The sequence below is a fragment of the Octodon degus genome, unplaced genomic scaffold, assembly GCF_000260255.1.
Source record: "Octodon degus isolate 3935 unplaced genomic scaffold, OctDeg1.0 scaffold00017, whole genome shotgun sequence".
Taxonomy (NCBI): domain Eukaryota; kingdom Metazoa; phylum Chordata; class Mammalia; order Rodentia; family Octodontidae; genus Octodon; species Octodon degus.
The window spans coordinates 2,925,354-2,951,218 of record NW_004524593.1 but is presented as its reverse complement, the minus strand read 5'-3'; the positions used below and the strand labels follow the sequence as shown (position 1 = coordinate 2,951,218).

Here is a 25,865-nt window from a genome sequence, read left to right as displayed (position 1 = left end):
CCCCCATCTCTCTCTCCCCTTCTGATTACCATCCAGTGGAAAAACAGGTTTGTGAAACATTATGCTTTGTCCTCAATCACCTTATTCATTGGATTTATCATCATATGACTTCTCTTCCCCAAAGTAAAAATGACCATGAAAGGTAAGTTCAGGACATTGAGACAGCCATAGTGTATCAACTTAAAGACACTCAGGCAAAAGGATTTCCAGAGCTGCTTGAGGAACAACAGGATAAGCATGTTCCACATGATGGGGGTATATTGGAGGGTAATGACATGTCTTTCACTGTAAAAGTTTAAAAAGTTTTTTTTAATAAATTAAATATTTACCATATTGTTTGATCACATGTTGTATATTTAACGTTTAAGGTTCTAAATTAAAGATAGATTTTAAAAAGTCATCTAAATTAACAGTCTCAAAGAATTATTTTATTGTGGACAATATCAAAGGCAGGAAAAAAGTAGATAATGATATCCATCTCTGAACAGATAAAATTGATTAGGGAGAATACCACAGTGAGGTCTTCAAATTTGTTGATGGCCAACTTGTGAAAATTTAACCAACTTCAATATTGGATAGGAAATACAATGCATGCAAGGTTACCTTTGACATAGTTATACTATGTCAAGTACTACAAAAACTGTGTTCAGGATAGGCACACTCTCAGAACTCAGAGAAAGCTGTCAAACTCACAGGTAGCATGTACTTCATAAAACACAAAAAGCAGAGTCTGGGAGGACCATCACACATGGAGCTTCCTTTGCCCTCAACTGGTGGGGTCACGGACATTACTTTTCTGACACAATCCAGGGAAACTCACCCTGGCAGTTTTTATTGGGACTCAATAGCATACTGCAATTAATTGACTTTTTGTTTCCTACATGACTATAGGAGAACATGCATTGTGTGGCCCAAAGCCTTTATCACTGGTCACATTGTTAGGCTGTTCAGTGGCGGAGGCCCCCAAGCAAACAAGTCTTTCCATCACATATGACATTCTGCAGGCCTAGAGATCACCTCTTAGTTGCAGGTGGCAAAGACCAGAGCTGGGTTTGGGTAATGTTAATTCTTTACCTCACCAATTCTTTCAGGTAGTAAAAGCCAGTGAGACCAAACTGGAACAAGTGATCACAAAACTGATACTACACAGATTTTGGTGGAAGATATGACTCTTTTTTTTTTTGTCATGAAACTGAGTTAAGATGTTTTGATTGAAGATTCTGTGTTCTGGATCAGACTCAACTGGCCCTTTTATAAATTCTCTTCTGTAATTAACTAGAATGTGCATAACTACTGAGTATGTCATGTGTTTTCCTGCCTTGGAGCCTCTACTCATATCATACTTTCTATCAAAATCTGTTCATTGTGAGTGAATCTTATGAACAGTGCCTAGCTCAACCATGTCCATATCTCATGTAAAAGGATACTTTTACCACCTAAACCCTTTGCAATCACTTTATCCCTTGACTTCCTATAGTTAACATTGCCTGTATGATTTATTTGGATGTTAACATATTTTTCTTCCATTGATATTCATACCTATGTTTTGTTTTTACAAATAGATCTTAAACGTTTTGCAATTGTGAAATTGTAGATATTACCTATAGATTATTCTTTATGCTGTTTTGGTCCCCCGATCCCATAGTAGTGTCTTTATATACATAACAAATTTAAAAAGTATTTGCATTGTAAGTATTCCTATGGATATGTGAAACAAGAAACACATTATTCAAATATATTAATTAATAATTTTGTAAAATTTAACCAGATTATACATTTCTAAGATAATTTTAATGCAGAAAATTACTGGAGTCATTTTTGGAGGTTGAGGCCATCTATAAATTAAGAAGTATTGCTATGCCAATCCCACCTTAGGGCCTTAGCGTGTTGCTTAGAGTGACAAAACCATCCTATTAAACTGTCCTTTGTCTAGCTTTATTTTTGCATAACACTTTTCACTGACTAACATTACTTTTTTATATTTATATAGTATATATTTTTGGTTGAATGTCATTCTCTTCTGTTACTAGAATATGTTGTTCACAGAGGGTGAGACTTTGTCTAACAGTTGTATCTTCCATATCTAAAATACTGTGCCTATGTCTGGTTCTTAATAATTGTTCAGAAAGATATTAGTTAAAGATGTGAATGAATTTGTGCTATATAGCAATTCACAAGTTTATTTTTCTATACATTCAATTATTAAACATTTTAAAATGTATAATTTAGGGGCATTTGATACAATCACAATTTTGTAAAACCATCACCACCTAGTTCCCGAATATGTTTATCATCTCAGAGGCAACCCTCATATCCATCCAGAAGTCATTTTCTGCTTCTATATTCTCATCTTTTTAAAAAACTACTGATTTTTTTCTGTCTATATGGTACTCAGGATATTTCCAGTAAATAGAATTCAATTTGTTTTCATTCCAGTTAAGAAGACATATATAACTTGAAGGATTTCATAGTAGAGTCTAAAGTGGTTAAAAAGTTAGAATGCTCTCTAAACCATTAGCAGTTATTCAAATTGTAGAAATAACTACTGGTTTTACACATAGAATTAATATGATTACAAAGTGTTGATTAGATTAAAGCGAGTATAGATATATCAAACTTGGATTTATTGAAATATGTATTGAAATATTTTGGAAAAGTAGAATTTTTTTCTCACAGTAGGTAATAAATATTGGAGCTATTTCTCTAAATACCTGCACATTTCAAAACAATTTTAAAAAGCGATCTTGATGAACATCATAAAGTAATAATTTAAGAAATAATGTGAAGCTACAGTTATACCTAACTGGAACATAATAGCATGAAATTCAGGTGTTCTTTATTCTGTCAGAAGTTTATTGCTATTGACATGTGCCCTATTAAATATTTGTTTTGGGACATTGAACAATGAGCAGCTCTGAGAATGAATGCATGTCTCAATACAGCACAGATATCTGTGGTAGGTATACTTGGGCTCTGAAAGTAACCTCAGATGTTTTTCATAGTCATTTTGAACACTTGCCTAGAGTCCATTGAATTTCTGGGAAACCTGGGCAGTCTCCTTACTTTGCCATGCCTTCATATCTTCTAATCCTAAAAGAATTCTATTCATATACTTCCACTCTCATCCAGGCATTTCCTGGAGTACTCATAAATCCGTCCTGAGTATTGGCCTGCACATAACTACACTTCTTCTCTTCCTTGCCTTTAGTTCTTGCTGTTATCACTTTCCTCGAGAGATTTCTTTTCACTTGAAAGCAGAATATGGCTTATGTTTTTGACCTTTATGTCAGTCTTTAGTTCTGAGGCATTTGGCATCTGTATAGCATGCCTGGGAAGCAGCTTGCTCACAATATGATTTAGTTGAGGATTATTTATATATTAACACTTCTCTTTTCAAGAAATAAATGTTGGTGATGATCCAACTTTTTTGTGTTTCTGTTTCTAGCCACAATTTTAGTAGCACATTTAAATATGGAATACAGTTTAATATTTTCTCCTTTCATCTGGATTTTTGGACTTTTGTCAGACATCAAGGCAAATAAATGCGACCCACTACTGCAAACCCATCTGTTTTCAGGGGCATGTAAACAAACCAGTTTGTGATGTTGTATCGTCCAACATAGAACTAAAGAAGAATCCCTGTAGAGTAAGAATGAGAGGCATACTCTAAATTTAGAGTTTTTGAGCTCTCAGTCATTTATCTGCTGACTGATTGTAGCCATTGGTGGTTTCCCTTGACATTTTTACTGGTGCTAATAGCTTGACTTGATACTTACAAAGTTGAACAAGTTTTTTTTCTCCTAAAGTGAAATGATTTCCTGGTAGATTCAAAGTACAAATGCAGCTTATACTTTGGATTTGATAATAAGGGTTAATAAGAAAAGCTGCTGTCATAGTTTAAAGATAGTACATTTTTATTTCTGCTATTTTATTTTATTTCTCATCCTCACTACAATAATTTCCTAGATATTAACAGCCCAGAAATTGTGTCATAGAAAATAATATACTATGTCTCCCAAATCTGTCTTCGTAATACTTAGTGGCACTTGAATGTTACATTAATTTCTTTTTGACAAGAAACTAAGTGATGATTCTTGCCTGGTAGGAATTAATGGAACTACAAATATGTCAAGGTTATGTAAGTCACAATAGAAGAACAGCTCTTGAGGGCAGGCTTGAAATTGAACTCACTGAAAAACTATCAAAAGTTAATAAAGCTCATTAGTATACCTCTTACAGTTGATTTTCAAATGATCTTCAATTAAATGAATTATGTTCTGTGTTGGAGCATAGATTTTATCCACTCTAGAAATTGTTTTGAGGATATGTTTAGTCTTACGACTTTATGCTTTGTAAAGTAAAGAGTATTTTTGAAAGGCATATTTTGTTTCTGTGAAGTGATAACATCAGGAATATGAGGATAAAATTTAACTTTGCAGAGTTTATTACAGACTTTCTATTACTTTGTGGTCTCCAGTCAGTCTTTGTGTATGGCCAGCCTGGCTAAGGCAAAGCAAGGAAAATCTTAGGAAGTATGCTTGCCCGTAACACTAGTTGGTAATGGTCCAGAAAGGAGGCATGTAGTCCTGACTATGGCATTTATCCTTTTCTTAATCAGGAGAGTCTCTAGCCCTTCTCTGATGCCTTAAAGATAAATTTTAAAGTAGTGGTGGAAAATATGACTGCTTTAGCAATTCCACCTTACTATGTCATGCGCATCATTATTCTGAGTATATATGTCTGTATGTGTCGTCACATGGGTTATGTGCAAAGATGGGGCCTGACTGAGTACCAATAAATAAAAATAGTACCTTTTGTAAATAATTGTTCACCTTTGTGTTTACTAGATAATTAATACAAGTGAAGATAATTTAGGATGTTTTATATATAGGAAAATAGGAACAGATCACATATTTATTAATGTACCATTATACTTTACATTCTAGAATAATTGGTTTCATAGCCATAATATTTATGATACTCAGTTTGTTTTTAAATACAGAAGAATGTCTGAAATTTATATTCAGCAAAAATGCTAAACAGTTAAATAATGAATATTCAATTTATGCTAAACAATGTGCTAAACACTTTAGAGAAATTATTTATCTAAATAAATAAAATAATGTATTTTATATTATTTCATTTTACAGATGAAGAAGCTAAGGTAAGCAAGATAAGTAATTTGTCCAAGATCCCATAGGTATTAAATAAGGAAAACAGGCTGGGGAGTTGGCACAGTAGAATAAGTGCTTGCCTGGCAAGCTCAAGGGTCTGAGTTCAATCCCCAGTTCTGCAAAAAAAAAAAGAAAACAGAAATAGAATCAATGAGTTTGTTGATCCACAATATTAGACACTGAAGAGCAAAGTGGTAGCTATATGTGCCAGGAAGGAAATTATGGGTCAGATTGTAAGTCTAGATTTTTGAGAAGTAGATGTCTATGAAGCCATGACTATGGCTGGCAGTAGTTAATTGTGTATTCAAAATCGCTAATAGAAAAAATTTTGAGGATTTCATAGCACAAAGAAATGATAAATCTCTGAGATGAAGGATATACTGGCTATTGTCATTTAATCATTCTATATTGCATATCCAAGGATTGAAATACCATAGTATGTCTTAGTCTGTTGTTGTACCAAAATTTCTGAGGCTGTGTGATTTGTAAAGAAAAGACTTGTTGAGTATACAGTTGTACTTAACACACTTGAAGTGGATAACATCACAGTGATGAGAGTATATGCCAGAAGGAAGTAAAAGTGGAGAGAGCAGATAGGTAGGTAAAAGGGAGGAAGAGCCATTATTGCTGTTTTATAACAATACTCTTGCAAAAACTAACCAGTGGCCAGCAATCATGAGATTAATTCCTTTGGACGACAGTGCCCCTCCCCACTGCTTCACCACCATATACTAGCCCTGCCACCTTAAGGGTTTCACCAACCCAACATTGCCATGCTGAGGACAAACCTTCAATTTATGAACCCTTAGGAGTCACACTCAAACCTTAGCATAGTATACTCTGTAATTAGATAATATGTACAATATAATAATTTAAAAATCATATACGTAGATAGTCACCAACAGAATAGGCCATTTGAGGTCCTTAAAAGAACTTTTTAAAAAGTAGTCCTAGGAAGGAAAACCCAAGAAAAGTTTGTAATTGTAGTTTCCTTTAATTTTGCCCTTTAATAAAAGAGGAAGATCAAATATGGATAGAGAATTACTTTTACTGTATAAGTTTAGTTTCTAGAAAAATTTTTAATCAATTTCCTTTCTTTGAATCAGACTATCAATTCCATTTATACACAACATAATCCTACAGATATAAGCAGTTTCTGGAGAATATGCTTTAATCATTTGTCCTTCCTAAAGTGCTGCAAATTGCAAAGGAGTTATCCTGTGGACTATTGGACACATATCTGCTCTTAACAACAGTTACCAATGGTAATAGTAACATTTTTTGGGCAATCTTTTCAAATACTTTAACTGTATGGGGAAAAAAACCCTTCTATTATAAGACCTGGGCAGTTAAAACGTATGTACCTGATTATGTGATTTTCATGTTTAGATTTCATACTATGTCTTCTTTTCTTTAGTGCTGGAGATTGAACCCAGGGCCTTTTGCAGGCTAAACATGTATGCCAGCTCTCAGATAAATCTCAGCCCCATAGCATATCTTTTTCTATAATATTTTTGTATGTGCCTTATTCTAGATTACTGTCTAAAATTTTCCCTATCATTTGGAATTAATTACTGTGATACATATATGTAAAATATATATATATATATACACTGTGATATATACACATATATATGTGTGTATATATGTGTGATATATATTATATATCACATATATATAGTATATATCACACATATATACATGTATTTTTATTAGTACATGTTTGAGGTACATAAAGACTGCATTCATCATGAATAATTGGTACGTGCACTAACATTTTAATTTGTTCTAATTTTTATTCAGTGTTATCATGACATTCCTATAAGGCTTCAGAATTTCCTCTTGACTGATTTGTCATATGTTCTGTATTTGCTAGCAAATTTGGAACTTTTCAGTTTGTTTCCTTTTTTTTTTTTTTTTGTAAGAAAGGTGGTAAGATCTTATTACCACCCAGCATGAAGTAGCAATCAAAATAAAAAAGAGAGCAAGAGATGGTGCTGGCTTCACCACAAGCTAATCAACTCCCCACCTCTTGTACACTTCTCAGCTGCAGAGATAAAGGGAAATAGCTTTCACACAGTAACTCTGACTTTAAACATTTTTTCTTTCTTAATTTGAGACTGAAAGAGGAAATTTGTTTGAATACTTGTAGGAGTACAACATTAGACAGTATCTTTAACTTGCAATTAGTAGTATTTTATATTGCTTTGAATTGTACAAGTACTTTTTAAAGAGAATAAAAAATAATAAAGAAAAACAGAAAAAAAACATTAGAAACACTATAGAATTTCACTAAACAGGCTTGCTCAAAGTAATCTCATCCTGTTTTCTTGACATTTAAGTACAGATATACCATTTATTTCCAGAAATTAAATGAAATCAGATAAATTAGTTTTAATAATGCTTAGACTTTTACTCAATTTTGAGATGTCGGTGCCTAAATTTGTCAAAAAAGAAAATCACGCTTTAGATTTGTGTTTAAAGGATGCGTTTTGGTGACTTCAGCAGCACATAAACTACAGAATATGTCTTCTTAATACGGTATCATGTAGGTTTTTAGTTTTTATAGTGAATAAGTTGAGTAATTAACCTAGTATGAGGCAGGGGAGATGGATAATATTTTACATTTTAAGTGACTTTGACTTAAGATTTCATTATCAGATTCTCAAGGACTTAAAAATTAGAAAATATGTGATATTGGGTGAATATAGAATATACTGTACTCTTTTCTGGGATATATTTTGGTATAACTCAGGAAGGAAAATATCTTTATGAAAACTAAAAATGCACCTACCCTTTGACCTAACAGTTCAATCTCTAGGAGTCTATTCTTGAACACAAATACATACATATTATGTATGGCATGTATGTTTTTGTATGTATTATTTATGTATATATAATTTGTTACATAATTTTAAAATGTAAAAAGTCATTTATAGGAGAATATTAAATTATTCTATATTCAGATATTCCTCAGGCATTTTATTAACTGTTTCCGAACAGAATAAAATTATTTGCATGACTTGATGAAAAGTTACTATATCTTCTTCTTTAGTCCTAGAGATTGAACCCAGGGCCTCTCACAGGCTAAACATGTGTGCTACCTCTCAGATAAATCCTATCCCCATAGCGTATCTTTTTATATATTATTTTTGTACCTACCTTATTGATGAGAACATTTGATAACTTATCCTATTAATTAAATAAAGGGAATGATTTTGCTTCTAGGGAAATGCATAGATCCAAACTTTCTCCCCCCACCCCCACTCCATACTTAACTACATACATGTAACTATAAAGAGTTGGATAAATGAACATTTAAAAAACTGTTTGTAGCATTTATCATTGGGGAATAGAATTGTCAGTCTAAAGTAGAAGGGAAAGATTTTACAGTTTAACTGTGGTTTCTTCTGGAACTTGTATCTTTCTTTTTATAATTAAAATGAAATTTTGCATCAATAACAAAGTCTTGGGTTTTTTATTTCCTCTTTTAGGACTCAGCACAGGAGAGTGTTATAACACGAGATATTCACCGTACATTTCCTGCACATGATTACTTCAAAGACACAGGAGGAGATGGTCAGGAGTCACTCTACAAGATCTGCAAGGTAAGGCCCTTCCCCTCATTTTTATCAACATTTTACAGGGCTATATTTTATGAACTCACCTTGAAGATTTTTTTTTTCTGTCTTCATATCTCATTTGCACTATAACATATTCTCTGGTTTACACATGCACTGTCAGTTCCTCAGTACTGATCCCGGAAGGTGACTTTTTGCCTGTATGTTCCAAAGAAGGCACAATACAGCTCACTTTGGCTCTCCTGATAACAGTAAAAAAACATAATGTCCTCTCAGACTGTGCTGTAAAGGTGCAGGGGAATCATGGATGAGCCTATCCTTCTCTCAGGATAATGTGGCATTTGTTTTGGTTCTTTGATAATAGATAAGTCTGAGAATCAGTGTAGGACTTGTTGACTATTGACAAGTTCTCTGATATTAATATACTCTAAGTCAAGTCACATCATATATCTCTGTGCAGTTTTTATATTTCATTTTGAAATATTTCTTCATTATTGGTAGACCTCGAAAAAAAATAACTGCCTTTTGATTTTCGATGAATGTGCTCTGTGTAAATATAAAAGATTCCGTCTTTGTCAGTACAGGATTGCCAGCAAGATATTCATTTTGCAAGGTTATAACAGAAATTTAGAATGAAAAGTGATGTAGGTTCTCATATTGTTCTCTCTTGTGATTCCCATATGAATTGTTAATGAATAGTAAACTACATAAAAATTTGGTAATATGGAAAAAAAAGCAAATGCCTTGGCTAATTTGTAAGTTAGAGAATTAGTCCTTGAATAAACAAATTTAGTATTTAAATGAATACTAAAGATTGGCCAGTAGATAGGCTGAAGTATAGCCGCAAATGTATTTTATTTTATATGTACTATTTTAAAAAGGGGCTCATAAAAGCACTTGCCTACATGTATTAACTAAGTATATTTATTTAATTTTGCAAATGCCACATCTTTCATTAAAATCCTTCTTGCACGTTAGTTGGTTTGCCCTCTGCTCACTCTTATCTTTTTCTTTCACTTAGTGTCTCATTTTTGATCTATTTTGAAATATTTTAAATTTATACTGGTCAGAGATCTATTTTGGAGGGTCTGAGGGTGTAGCTCAGTGTTAGGGTACTTGCCTACCACGCATGAGGCCCTAGGTTCTATTTCTAGCACAACAGATTTTTTTAAAAAAGAAAATCTATTTTTATATAGATGTGTCATTTAGAGCTACAAATACATGAATAACTAAAAATCTTGAGCGTATAATGACTGCCAGAAAAAATTATAGGCAATCTAGTTTAAAAAATAAAAACTAGTAGACACTACAAATCTGTATAATATATTCATTATATGCTTGTAAAAGTAATTGTTAAAATTATTCTATAACTTTTGAAATTCTATGTGCTAATTAACTTCTGGTTTGTATATAGAAGATAGAAAAATACATGTTTTTCAGTTTTTAGAGGGATATTTAGCTTCTGGCACATGAAACATTTTTTCTCTAACTGTATTTTCAGCTGATCAGTGACTTCTCCCTCAGTTTTCCTCTGATTGATAGCAACTTTCTTCATATGACTGAAACAGATGGTTCCATGTTTCTGCAGGGTCTGATTTAATGCTTTGCTTCGTTAAAGTAAAAAATAGTATTCATTTCATTATATAATATTTAGGGGGAACTAGTTGAAATATATACACAATGATACAAGTAAAATGATTGGCACTTTTGAATATTTGCTTTGGTGGTACAGGTGGTAATCCAACCTTGAGTTCATTATAATTAGAAAATAGTCATCAGTGTATTCACACAGCTCATGTAGCCATTTTAGATTATTAGTGTATATTTTATAACAGTTTTAAAACTATGAGTAAAGAACATTATAAAAATATACATTTAAGGTATTTCATTGTTGACATTAACTTAAATTATGCTAACTTTTGTAAATATGTGGAAAACAATCATATTAAAGATAATTAAGGCTTTTGAAACCGTCGCTGATAATGGAAGTGAGCAGATATATATATATATATATCAGGAAAATGTTAGAGAAATCAAATTTTCTCTGAACATACCACATAAACCGCTTGGTTTATGATCTCACCCAGTTCCTTTTCCTCTTTTTTTTTTTTCCTCCTGTGGTGCTAGAGATCTTGTGCATGCAAGGCAAGAGCTCTGCCACATCCCCAGCCTCTCTTTTTTCTCTTTTTGTTTGTTTCAGTTGTTGTTTGAGACAGGGTTGTTCTGTGTAGTTCAGACTGACTTTGAAATTACTATGTAGTCTAGAGACTGGCTGTAAATTCATAGCAATCCTTCTGCCTCAGCCTCCTGAATACTAAGATTCTAGGCTTGTGCCACCACACCTGGCTCTTTCTCCTCTTAATCTCTTTTTTAGTTATCTGATGTTTATGCCAAGAAGTCCATGTACCCTTTATCATTTAATGTATTTTCAGCCTATCATGATTGCTCACAAATAATCAATTGCATATATATATATATATATATATATATGAATAAGTATTCTTCTCAAGTTTCTATGTGCACCTTTCTTTTTTTATTTTTTATTTTTGCTGAACCAGGGGTTGAACTTAGGCCTTTGAGCTTGCCAGGCTAGTGCTTATTTTACTGAGCCATCTCCCCGGCCCCTCCACCTTTCTTCCTTCTTTGAATCAAATTTGATCTGTAGTTATTTTCAATTTTGGTTCTTATCTGTGTGCCTAAAAACTGTGTATAAGTTCCCTCAGCACACTTTACCTCTTCTAACATTTTTAGTCACAGAATAATACCCAGAAGCATACCTCACATTCACAGCTATATCAGTGGAGACTCTGCAGAGAACCAGACATTAAAGATACCACCATGGTATTGCATCAGCCACATTGTTATATAATCTATAAATAAAGAAAATTTCCTTTCTCTTTACAAATCTTCATTCATTTTCTTGTCTTACTATACTGATCACAACTTCTAGTTTACTGTTAAAATGAAACAATGATAATAGACATGATTTGCTTCTAGTCTTAAAAAAATTGCTTCTAATAGTGTTTCATTTCCCATAAGCAACACAATTATAAATAATTTTTTAAAAATAGTGTCACTTTGAAAGTAATAATGCACAATGTACTGAACATTGTTAGTCTCCTACAATCTTATTTTGAAATTTTATACCATTGTTTTTATTGTATGTTTTCTTCTCTTTAAAATTAAATAAATTTAAAAATAGTGTCTTCCATGTGAAAGCAATTTTACATTTGCAGAATAATTGAAAATGTATTACCTCATTATTTCTGTCAATTTTTGATCAGTACAGCCTGTACTAGAGGTACAATATGCTATGCTTTTAAATTGAACAGAAATTATTAGGAGAATTAAGTAAGTTTAAAAATCAACTCTAGTTTCAAGGATACAGAAGTTTGACTTTGTAGTTGAAAAGTTTTCTGTGACTCTGGTGAAATGAAAAATGATCTAAACTGTCAGATTAGAGGAAGATTTAAAAAACTTACTGTCATGTTTTAATAGTCCTGTCAATTCCAGTTCGACCTTTTAATATCTGTTTCAGAGTAGGAGGAAATCGAAATGGTTCAAAACTTCTTCTGTTGTCATAAATTTATATAGAGAAAATTGAGCTGAAAGTGTAATAGTAGAATTCATAGGTTTCTGCAAATGAAAGTTTTCTGCAAATGAAAACATTTAATCCCTCCTTCCCTTATTGCCTTTCCTACTAGTTATGTCAGTATCTTATTTTAAAAGAATGTCCTTGAGAGGGTACATAACATCCAAGCGTCTTTAGAACTTTTCTAGTTTATATGTGATATAAAAAATTTACACTTGTGTTAGGAGACAGATTGGTACAGTATAAAGGACTGGGCACCAGGAGATCTGGGTTTTGTTTTGATTTTTCTACCAGGCAGATTATAAAACTGGATAAGTCATTTGGTAGGTTTCTGGCTCAGTAAGCATGACTATTCCGGTAAGATTGTTCTCTGTAAGACTGTTCAAGTTCTAATTTGCTATGACTCTAGATTTTTTAAAAGTCTTTTTCTTTTATAATATTATATATAAATCTAGAATTTAGCAGTCAAATCCTGTGTTACTCTGTAGGTTTCTGTCTCAATAACAAAACTGTAATGCACTGATTTCACCTGACCTTCTCTTGTTATTTGTATGTCACATCATGTGGAGTTCATTAGTGTCTCTCTCTCTCTCAACTGGGGATTGAACTCAGGCCCTTGTGCTTGCCAGGGAAGCGCTTATTCCACCGAGCCATCACTCCAGTGCCAGATATACATCTCTTTCTAAGACTGTCTGCTTGGTGATAGTAATCAGCCAAAGCATTATTCACAAAAATACAGACTGAAGTGACTTCTGGTGTGCACTTTAATTTGTGCATGTTGCATCTTTTAATTTTCTGTTTAAAATAACTCCTTTCTGAAAAAGAAGCTACTGCTGTGAATTTAATGGGAAAGAATGAATATAGTACAGAGAGAGCAATACCTTTGTTCATGTGGGTTAATAATGAATTGTGGAAAGACAAAAATATAGTTACCCTCTGTTTTACTATATGCTTTTGTCAAAGCAAGATTGGATTTATTATAAAGACTGAGAATTTCAGTTACTATTTTAATACTAATAATGATGAAACTTACAGAATTTTGAAAAAAGCAAATGAAATATCATGCATTATTCATCTTGCATTCTAGATAAGGGGGTATTTGTGATGTTGAGGGGGAATTATTTTTTATGAGTTGACAAAATTTTAAATAGATTTGTCTAGCTAATTGATTACATGTAATTCAGTTCTCTTCCTTGGGATACCACATTTGCCCTAGTTTGAATGAACAAATTTATTTATTATAAAAGCTATACCCCACTATTCTTTACATAAGACATTTGACTGATTGTGAGCAACCAATTGGATGCCTCCTACTTATATGACTTTCAAATGTGGTTAGTTGCAGAATAAGAGCCCTTTAGTGTATAGTTATAGGTGTTACATCAAAAAGGAGCCCAAAGCATTTAACTTAGAATAGTGTTTTGGGGGTAGCTTTCAGAGAATCAAGAAGGGTTTTGAATGCTATTTGTACTTCTTCTCTTGTTAGTGAGTTTATTTGAATTATGGAAAGCTTTCAAGGTGATCCAAACATGAGCTACTGCGGAATCTTTTGAACCCCTGGGACCATTTGCTTTGACAGCACATTCTTATAATCAGTCTATTAAGTGGATTCAGCACATCTTAAAGGACAGTGGTGTATTCTCAGAGAAAGTTAACTTCCTTACAAAAAGAAGAATTCTTTCAGATATTAGAGAAAGCTTGAAGACATTTCTTAATTTTGGTCAACATAACCACAATAGTAATAATGGAAATTTTTAAAGCCCTATGGTGTAGAAAACACTTTTATATGTATTATTTGAACACCATTGTTACTCTATGGAGTGTAGACTTTACCTCATTTCATAAGTAAAATCTGAAGAAATGAAATTATTAGCCTGAATTACATAGCTACTAAATGAAAGAGGCTAGCTTGAACTCAATTCTTTTACCTTCAAATTCTGTAGTTTTTCTATAGTGATACTGTGATTGTGAATATTTAATGAAAATGAGATTTAATACTACCAGAGACTATGCTATGCACGCAATACACATTGTGTTTTGGAAGCTAGTACCTATTCTTGGCATCTCAGTACATTGGTAACAAAATCTCTGTTCTTAGACCAGCAAATCCTCAGAAAGACCAAGCGGTGACTTATTACACAGAAAAGACATTAGCCATTAGAGAATATGAAGCTAAATATAGGGTACCCACCTTTTTTGTAGTATAGTGGCTTTTCTCATGTTACTGGGACAGTATTTATGTAGCAAGAGAATGTTAGCAGCAATAGCATCTTCAGTAAATTTCAGAGAGCTATACAATATTTTTGTAAAGTCAATACTAGAATACAAAAAATGATCTTATATTCCTCATTTATATAAGTAATTAGGAAACAATAAAGAGACAATCAGGAGTACCAGTATAATCTTCACCATTATGCTTCAAGTTACTCAAGCTCTTAGGCAAGATACCTATTTTAGGTTTTTTCCCCTGATGTAACTAGTACATTATTAGTGAGAGGATATACCAAAGAAATGCTTCCAAGCATCACAAAAGAAAAATAAATTTATTTCTGAGGATTTTATTCTAAATTTTTGCTTCTAAAATTCAGAGAAGTTATTTTAATTTCAGTTTGCATGAAATTAAAGTTTTCAGCTTGCAAGTTTTATTTTTTTCTAAAAAATTATTTGAACTACTTGTGAATTGACAAAATGATCTCTTCACTGTTTAGGGCCTGTAAAGATTTTAGTAAGGCTGAAGACTTCTGAATATAAGTAAAAATTGGATATAATACTTACACACTTTTCCTCTTATTGTGGCTGATTATCAGAAGGCAGAATTGTTGAGTTAAAGCCCTCATTCTTGTAAAAAGTAGTTTCTTTAACATCATCATAGGTCATTGTCATCCTTAAAAACTTTTTTTGAAGTCTGATGTATAACATACTTACATTGGTAGTAGAATGCACAAAGTGCATACTCAAGATACATGATTCAGTGAGTTTTTACTGAGTGAAAAATCTTGTGTAAAACTCTTGGGATAAAGAAAAATAATATACTAGTATCCTCAAGGTTTCCTTTCCTTTCCCTGATGGTCATTACCTTCCTGAAGGTAACTGCCACACTGGTATTTATTATTCATACATGTGTATGGCCCATCTCAAAGAGAATAGACTCATACAGTATGGATGGACTCTGTTGTGTCTGCTTTCTAAAAATCTGTGAGACTCTGTGATTGTCAATTTTATTGAAATGGTAATAAGATTCATTTGTATTGACCATGGAGTCCTCCATTTTGTTTTAGGTCCTAGTAGTTTATTTATCATTTTCATCACTACATAGTATTCCACTATTTGAATATAATATAATACAATACATAATATGTCTGTTCTAGTTTTAGTAGACATTTGGGTTGCTTTCAGCTTTTAGCTATTTTGTATAACATTGCCATATACACTCTTGTATTAGTAATGCTTTGGCATATTGGTGTATGCATTTTTATCAGCTGCATACTAGGAATAGAAATTCCAGGTCAAAGAGTGTTCGTGTCTTCAGCTTCAGCAGGTGTTACCAAACATGTTTTCAAAATTTTAGCATATACATTTCAATTAGTAGGTTGTAAGAGCTCCAGTTACTCCATAATGTCACTGAAACTTGATAAATTTTAACTATTGAATATGTAGTGATATCTCATTGTGGTTTCATGTGTATTTTCCTTATGACCAGTGAGAATGAGCTGTTTCCTTTTTTTGTTTTTTAATGTATTTGATATAGGGTCTCACTACACAGGTCGGACTCATAGTGATTCTTCTGTTTTTAGCCTCCACAGGGCTGGGATTACAGACATGTGCCATCATGCCCAGACTCGGTGGCCATCTCAGTGTGCCTGGGGGCGGGGTTGGCACAGCATGTGGTGCCAGCAGTTGAACCCAGGTCCCTGCGCTTGCCTAAGCAGGCACGTAGTCCACTGAGCTGTCTTGCCAGCCCCACACCTTCATATGTTGATTGGCCATTAGGAATTCATTTTTATGACAAGTGTTTCTTTTGTACATTTTTATAATTTATTATTTGTAGGGATTTTTCTGTGTTTTAGAGATGAATCTTTTCAAAGAATTCATATATACATGTTGCATGTATTTTCTCTATGACTTGATTTTTCATTTTCCTAATTGCATGTGTTGGTAGATTAGAACAATTAATCTTAAAAGGTCCAATTCATTAATCTTTTCCTTTAGGGTTAGTGTTTTTGTGCCTTGCTTAAAAAAATTTGCCTAACATGAAAATATTTTCCAATGTAATCTAGAAATTCTGTTCTTTTGCTTTTTACAAGAGGGACTATGATCTATCCATAGTTGATTTTTGTGATGTGATGTACAAATCAAGGTTTGTTTTCCCCACATATATTTCCTTTTGATCCACAATTGTTTTAAAATAGCTGTATTTTTTCCACTTCAGGATCTTCCTTACAAATAAAGTCTGTGCATGTACATGTTTGTGTCTGAACTATTGTGTTCCATCTTTATACCAACAATTGTAATTCTAGTATCTTTATGTAAGACACTAGTGAGATAATAACTTATATTATCTGGGACTATTAGCCTTTAATTTTTTGTGCTTCATAATTGTTTTTGCAAAGAAAAAGAAAACAAAATGGTTTTTTCTACATTGGCCCTTTGTATTTCCATGTTGAGGAATCAGCTCATCAGTTTTTGAGGAAAGATAAACTTCCAGGATTTTAATTTGATTCATATTAAATCAAAAATTTATAAACAATTAGTTTTTCCAAAACCACGACTTTGGCTTTAGTGATTTTTTTTCTCCTCCCTCTCTCCTTCCCTTCCATATTACGATTGAATCCATTGCCTCACACATGTTAATCACACATTCTGCCACTAATCCACAGCCCCAGCTCTATTCTTTAATCTAGATGTTGCTGTTATATAACTTGCTTATAGAGTGAAGTCCTTCTACAAGCCCGAGGTATTTACTAGAGCCTTCCAGCAGATAGTAGATCACTTACACCTTAGCTTAATTATTCTTAACATTGTTACAGGCTAGTTTTCCCAAAATGTCATTTTCTACAAGATGTCATTCATATCCAGTGAGGAAATAGAAGTTTTCAGGTTTTTTGCAAAGTTCTCAGACTTTTTGGCAGACAAACTTTTGGTTCATACTTTCATATTTTCTAGAGAAAAGAATTTGCACTGATCCATCTTTCAGCATAAGATAGAGAAGGTACCATATTTGCATACTGATACATCGCAATCTGAGTAAGATTTTACTTTGTTTCCACCTGTAAATCATTTTGTGTATTTTCGTAGAGTTGTTAAATTCTGCTTCATTGTCATTTATAATTTATTTATAACTATTTAGAAAATTGTGTACACAGACATGCACAATATAAAGAAGCTTTAGCAAATTGAAGTTGGAGAGCTTCACATTTGTGTGTTGTGTGTGTGTGTGTGTGTGTGTGTGTGTTTAGGTGTTAATGTTACAGAATCATTACGTACAAGACTTCAAAAACATTATGCTGTAGTGATTATTATTATTGCTGTAGTCATATGAGATGGAGTATATAAGGGATTTTTGGGTCTTCATTTATGTATATATTAATAGGATAGACTTTTTGTGAATCTAGAGAAATTTTTTTTCAGCTGGGAAAATATGATTTAAAATTTAGATTTTCTTCTGAGATTGTACCAGTGAATAGTTTGGATTTGTCACGGTTGAGTCCTAGACAAATAGCAAAAACAACTGATTTCTAATGCTCTTGAGAACACCCGGTGAGACTTTTTAGATTTTTCCATGTGCAGGGTCCCAGGATCTTTTCTTGAAATGGCTTTATAGTTTCTGTGGAGTCTGTTGCTTTTCAACTGAAAGGCCAGGTAGAATTATGAGGATGATAAAAATGGGTAAAATTAGGATAAAGAGATTGGTGTGAATCCTAATATTTTGATTTCTGTCTTTTTAGGAAACAATGTTTTTCGAGGAAGAAAAAGAAAAATAAAATTTCTTTTTCTAAACAGAGTAAAAGGAAAATAACTAATCTGTAAAGAGAAAACACAAGGAATCTTGAAATACAATAATGTTCATGAAATCATTAATTTTTTTTCTCACAACTGAGATCTTTAGCTTTTTTTTTTCTCCAGGGATGGGGATAGAACCCAGGCCCTCCTATACCCTGGACAAGTGCTATATGAGCTACATCTCCAGCCCTTACAGTTGACATCTGTTGCTAGATTCAAACGCCTTAAATATCCTAGACAATAAAATTAGTTAATCCTGACTGAGATATTTATACTATAGAATCACCAGGCTTTATTTCCTGTTTGCTAATTGTTTTGCAGTTGGCAATATTTTTATAATTTTGACGCCTCCTCTTTAATCAGACCTCTTTGTGCATGTGTGAATCTTTTTTCTTAACCAGACCTTCTTCCTGCTTTCTCCCTTAGGAAGAATGTGAATCTGAATTGCCCTCCTCCTCCTTCCCATCTGTCCAAATCTCAGTTGCCCGCTTCTTATGTGAAGCTTGCCTACAGACTCTACCCACAGGGGTTTATAGATTAAAACAAGGCTGGCAATTTAATGTACAACATGAGAACTGTAGTTAATAAATTTGTATTTTGTTTAGAGACTTAAATAAGTAGATTTTAGATGAGCAAGTCACACAAAAAAGTAATGTGAGATATTAATATAGGTACTTTACTCTGTATGTACACTAAAATATTTTAAACCTCAACTATAAACAGTAAAATTAATTTGGAAATTGTTCAATAAAATTCACACTTATTATGGATTATATTTTGAATGATACCTGGTTAATTTCATTTAAGTCATTTCTGTATTGTGTTCAGCCTTTGAGGAAAACAAATTTTCTTTATCTCAGTTATACTAAGTATAGGCCACACCATGTAATATGATGAACTCTTTGGAGAGTTTCAGTTTGATAAACTGAATTCAGATTCTCTCGTGAGCCTGTCTCAAGGACAGGATTAAGGATATAGTAATGTACTGGGAAAATACTAGTAAGAGAAAGAAAGGTGAGAACTGGGAAAGCCACTGGCCTACGTTGCATTTCAGTCCTAGTGGGAAAAGAAGGGAAATTAGGTAAAATGTCTTAGTATATAGTGTACTTCTAAGAAGATTTGAGAAAATCAGTGTGGAGACCTCAGCCAAAGTTACCTGTGAAGTCCCATGTTTTTCAGCAGGTGGACTGCCCTTGTATGAAATTTTACTACATGTAAACCCTAAAAGCGGTCTGAAGTCCTTCATTTCCTTCTTCTTTGATTTATAAAATATTTTCATGATAAACTCCCTAAGGGTAGGTTACTTGCTTCATTTTATAGGTTCTTCAGTGTTTTTCTTCTTTAGTGTACTGTTTTTAAAAATAAAAAATCCAAGAATATAAACTGAACACTGAGTAATTTCCCATAATCATGGAGTAGTTCACTTGTAATAGGGACTTTAAAAGTACTTTAAAGGAGGTAGTCTAGTTTATATTTCCTTTTGAAAAAGAGCATGTCAGTATACTTGCAAATTGTTGCCAAGGGCCTCTTCTAAAAATGTGTTGTATAAAGGGAAACTTACATCTAGGAATTTTGCCAGCTATGTTAGATAAGAAAATTGCTTTGTGAGTGAATATTTGTGAGTATATCTAGCATTCGACATTTATCTCCAGTGTTTAGTTTATTTCATACCACTGGATCTTTTTTTAGTTTATGTTAATATTCCCTTTGCCAGCATATAGGACAAACTTAACAATCTTTCTCAAACTCAGGGGTTTTTTTATTATTAGAGTTAGAAGACAAGATAATACTTCCATTATATATACATATATTTCCATATTTATATATATTACATGTATTTTAACAATCTCAAACTTATATGAAAGTTGCGAGTACATAATTTTGTTTTTCTGGACTAGTTTTAGGGTGATTTGCCAGCATGATGCCTCATTGCCTTCAAATAGAGTTTTTTCTTCTTATATAAAGAAGGATATTCTCCCACAATAAACATGACACAACACCCAAATCAGAAAGTTAACATTGACACATTGCTACCACCTAAGCCTTAGATAGCATTTAGGTTTTCCTTTGTCCAAATATTGTCCTTAGGAGAAAAAGTTTCCTGTTCAAAATCACCAATTTCATTTAAATGTCATGTCTTTTTTATTTCTTTCAGCCTGGAGTAGTTCCTTACTCATGAAGTTTCTTTGAAAATATGTTGTAATTATTTAGATGTCTTTTTTTTTTTTTTTTTTGCAGTACCGGGAATTGAACTCAGGACCCTGCGCTTGTCAGGCAAGCGCTTATTCAATTATTGAGCTATCTCTCTGGCCCTATTTAGATGTCCTATTCTAAATCACATTTTTAATTTATATATTGATTATCAATTCATGTGGACCCATAAATTCATGTTTTATTCAGTATATTATATCTCTCACTATACTGCTTGTTTTTGATGTTCAAAGTGTTCCCAAATTCACCAGTGGGAAGTCTTTAAGCTGGCTTTTGTGTCTTTTTGAAACATTTTGTCATTCTTTGAGTATGGCCTTTCTTTATGGCTCAAAAAGATATTCCAGGTGTATTTCTCTGCACCATGTCTATTTTTTTTGTGTTCCACTTTTATTAGTATATTTGCCATTCATAATGTGCATCTTCATTGTAGGGAATTAGTACATGTGCTCAACACATTTCAACCCCCTTTATTCACTTTCTCCATCCCCCTTTAACTTTTCCAGCATCAGATTCATTTGTTTATCTTATAAAAACTTATAAAGTTAATTATCATATACATGGACTGAAAACCACACTAGTAGACCAAAAACTGTATAAAACATTTAAGATAATTACACTAAATCAAGGTACAGTTTGTCAACAGTGGATTACAAAGCCTTTTCTTCCTTTTTCCTCCTTATTATCTGTCCTCCATTTTATCTTATATCTGTGGTTTTCATACATGAGAAACAATGGGATATTTAAGCTTGTGTGAATTACTTCACTTGTGGCCTCAAGGTGCGTCCATTTTCTACACGTGACTCAAGTTCATCCTTCTTCATGGCAGACTAGTACTCCATTGTGTATAAATAACACTTTTTATTCATTGATCTTTTTTTTCTCCATAATTTTATTGAGAAACAAATAGCAATGAGACAGTTTCAGACCAAATTGGTAGGACAGTTTCAATAATTAGCACATTGTATACATTCTTCCTAGTGGTTAATTGCTGTACAAGATACGGATGCGGACATGATATCCTATTTACAAACACTATTAGAACAAATCCCTCTGTTCGTTAACAGAATGTAACTATATATCTATCCTGACCACTTTGAATACACAGATACAAAATGGACATCATCTGAATCCCCTTTTTTTGTTAAGTTCCGTTATTTGAATATTGTAGGTGTGTTAACTCAGCAAAATATTCTAAGAGTCCAGCAGTCCATATCTGCACTATGTCTGTAGTTACCCATTTAAACAAAATCTACTACTTTAATGAAAATGTTAAAAAAACCAAGAGTTGAATGCTAGGTGTGATCATTATTATCAGTGTCATTGCTTCAAATCATCTCATTCGATAAAGGTAGGGATATATGTGCAGGTGTGTGCGCATACAGTTGCATAAAAACATGTATTTGCACTCAATTTTTACCTTTTTGAGATAAAATTTCCGTACTATAAAATTCTCCACTTTAAGATATACATTTCAGTGGATTTTAGTGTATCCCCATATTTGTACAATCATTATAGCTACATAATTCTAGAACATTTCCATCAATCCAGGAAAAAAAATCCTGTACACATTAGAAGTCACTTTCTATCACTTTTTCCCTCAGCTCCTAATAATCATCAATCTGTTCTGTCCCATGGATTTGACTAATGCTCTTGTTTGTTGCAATAGTTTCTTAGTCACATATGAACTAATTCTGTAAAGTCTGTATTCTTGTCAGATGTGGTCACCAAGATCTCTCATTGGTGGTCAGCTAATGAATGAACAGAGATTTTTTCTTAAGTCTCTGAACCAAGCATCCCATCCTTTGCTGAGGGGCTCTGCATGTGTAACATCTTCCCATTACTCAGAAAGCCAATTGAAAACTCCACTTTGCCTTCACCTTTTACTTATTTGGAGTTTCAAGTTAAGCCAGAGGTGAGAGCTTGGATTCTTCTTGGTCCTTCCTGAACATACAGAGTGCCTCAGACAAGTGCCTAGTCCCTGCATGAGCACAGCCATTTAGATTCTTAAAGTACGCTGGTACCTTGGTTCACAAACTTCATTCTCTTCACAATTCTGGTTGCAAACTGAATTGGATAAGAACTGTGTCAAATTTCCACATAAGGTCGACATTAAACCTAACCATTGAATTTGCTTTAGTCTTTGCCCAATTCTGTTTTCAATCAGAATTGTGGGAAGAATTAAGCTCATGAACTGAGGTACCACTTGATGGTTATTCAAAGTCTTTGGGGATATCTTATTCCCCAATTTTCTTTTTAAGTTTTTCATTAGTATATGGTATTGCTACATACATTTTCATTAGCAAATGTAGTATTGCTACATTTTTTTCAACTCAGACAATCCTTAAAACTGAACAGTTGCCTGTAACTGTTTTTGACAAATACTCCTGGGGAAAGCCTTTTCTGGGAGAATGTTGCAAGTAGAATGTTCTAACACCTTTCCACAACCTTTTTTGCACCAGGAAATGATTTCATAGAAGGCAATGTTTTCCACAGACTGAAGGGTAGTGGGCGTTTGAGATGACTGAAGCACATTAAATTTATTATACATTATAATATAGAGTGAAATAATTTTACATCCTGCCATAATGTAGAATCAGTGAGACCCCTGTGTTTGTTTTCCTGCCACTAGACAGTCCCATGTGGGGGTGATGGAAGAGGGTGATATCTCAAGTGTATTGCTAATGTCTTATTTGTTCCATTATATTGTTTTGGTTGCCGTCGCCATGGGAAACTCTGCTTCAAAGATAAGATGTTGGAAATGGAGGCAGTCTTCTCAGTGCTTTTGTGGCAATCTCAAGATGTTCTGCCTTGACTTTAATCCAGACTGCACTGTATTTGAAGTTGCCACAGTTATACTTTTAAGGCCACCATCATTTGAGATCTCAGGCAGCAGATCTTCTTCCAGTACAGACAAAATTGGTTCTCCTGGCTTATTTACAAATGAGTTGTGGGTTAATTCTTTCCCTGTTCTGAAGTTTTTGTGGTGAGGAAGTAATGCTTAAATTTTTCAGAAAGCTGAGACAGATGTTTGTACACTAGCTGAGAGAAGGCCCTGGGAGAGTCTCTTTCAAAACTTCTGCTAATGTGTGAAATATATCAAAATACTCAGTGCTCATTGGTCACCCTCGTAACTCCAGGTCGGTTTAGAATTTAGCTGCTTTATCTATTGATTTGAACACAGTTGTCTTTCTCCCCTGAAGTGACAGATAAAGTTCATTGAGCCAGTTGAATATGTCACAAAACTAGTCAAGTTTTGTGACCTATTCTGTATCACTGGAAGGTAATGTGCTACTGGTGAATATTTTTCTAAAGAAATACATGGAGTACCTCAAAACCGCTGACCAAGATCTGACTTTTCAAAGCTGTCTCATTTCTGTGTATGAAAGATGGGGTGTGTGCTGTGTCCATCACCTCACAGACCTGCAAAAACTGATGTGAGTTAAGGGCATGTACTTATTGTGGCTGATGATTCTTTTTAGTGTTACTTAGTACAGGGTCTACATGGTCTCACTACACAGATTGGACCCATAGTGATCTTCCTGTTTTCAGCCTCCCAAATGCTGGGATTACAGGTGGGCTCCACTGCACCCCGTCTCAATTGCCTGGGGCCAGCATGGTACACTGGGAATCAAACCCCAGTCCCTGTGTCTGCCTAGGCAGGTGCTTGAACTGCAGTCCCTGCAGCTGCCTAAGAAGGTACTTTAATCCACTGAGCTCTCTGGCCAGCCCATGGCTAAAAATTTCAATCATATTTTGAAAAGCATTAAATCTAGGTGATTTTTTTTTTTGGCTAGCTATCATTTCTCTATTGTTGACACAGCACATTAATTAATGGTGAGCAGCAAACTCCTTGGTCTGAGTAGTGAAATCTGGTAACAGTCATGGCAGCCACTCTATCCATGAATATCCTGACAAAATTACCAGTTCAGTTTTCTGGTAATTACTCATTTATAGACTTGAATATTTTTATAGCTGTGATGTGGTTTGCGGCAAAAGTGCACATAACAGATCCTCATGCACATCTTCCCAAAAATATATTACACAGAAAGAAGCATGTTGTCTTCTTGTCAGTACTGGTAGATCCATCAACCTGAATTATGTATCACAATGGCTCGTTAATCCTAGTAACTGTGCCTCAGTATCCTATGCTATTTCATTGGTCTGTCTAGTTATGGAGTTGCCCTAAAGAGGAACACATACCGCCTTTTGAGTGGCATCCTTTCCTAAAATTTCCTGTTGTATGTCCTTAGAACAGTTCTTCAATAGTAGAGGGCTTCTTAGCTTTCACACTGTGATTAGCCACTAGAGCAACTTCTCAGTGCAGACCAATTTCATGAAGTGATATCCTTCAGTCATTGCTTCTATTGTTTATATTCATATTTTTTTCTTTTAAGAAAATGTAAAGGCTGGTATTTTAATGTAGGTTGTTTATTCTCCATGTGGCTAGAGTTTTGAAGGTTTTATGGCTTCATTAAATAGCTAGTCACCATGTATTATACAAAGTGGGCTTTAAGAATTATCATCTTTTATAATGAATGCTTAATTTAAGTAGGACTTTTGGTATTTTCTTTTATTTATTTTATTTATTATTTTTCATAATTTTATTGATAATAAATAGTAATGAGAGAGTTTCAAATCAAATTGGTAGGACGGTTTCAATAATTAACACATTGCATACATTCTTCCTACTGGTTAATCGCTGTACAAGATGTAGACATGATATTCTATTTACAAACACCATTAGAACAAATCCCTCTATTCATTAAGAGAATGTAACTATATCACTTTCCTAACCACTTTGAATACACAGATACAAAATGGACTTCATTTGTATCCCCTTTTTTTTTGTTAAGTTCTGTTATTTGAATATTATAGGTGTGTAAACTCGAGAAAATATTCTAAAAGAGTTCAGTAGTCCATAATAGTATTGGGTCTTCCACTTGACTAGCAATGTCAAAAATTGTTGACCTGAGTCCCCTACAGCGCAACATAACAGCATGGCTTTACTTCTTATATTTCGTTTTTATACTTTCCTGCTGGGTGGTTAAGACCAAGGTAAACCAGGACCTATGCAACAAGAGTTGTAGCTTTTGGGTCTGATAAGGTCAGTAGAATCCCCTCAGGATTTATCCTGAGATCCTGTCCCTCAGATTGTAGAACCTTTGTCAGAGTCAGCCATGTGAATGAGTCATGGCCATTGCTTGGCCAATGTGCTCTCTGTGAAAGCCTGAGAGAATGTTTTCTCTCCGTGTGACTCTCCTTAGGCACACTCTACATCATCGATCACTTTCCTCTTTGGCCCCATAA

At 33.6% G+C, this 25,865-nt stretch overlaps 1 protein-coding gene across 8 annotated transcripts in view; it reads left to right on the top strand.

The window, feature by feature from the left end:
- Rabgap1l (RAB GTPase activating protein 1 like) overlaps positions 1-25,865 on the top strand; it is a 711,712-nt gene that overhangs the window by 397,059 nt on the left and 288,788 nt on the right. For all 8 annotated transcript variants that reach the window (XM_004626788.2, XM_023710325.1, XM_023710327.1 and 5 more), the window contains one exon: positions 8,669-8,782. In XM_004626788.2, the coding sequence (XP_004626845.1) occupies positions 8,669-8,782 (114 nt within the window). The remainder of the gene's footprint in view (positions 1-8,668; positions 8,783-25,865) is intronic.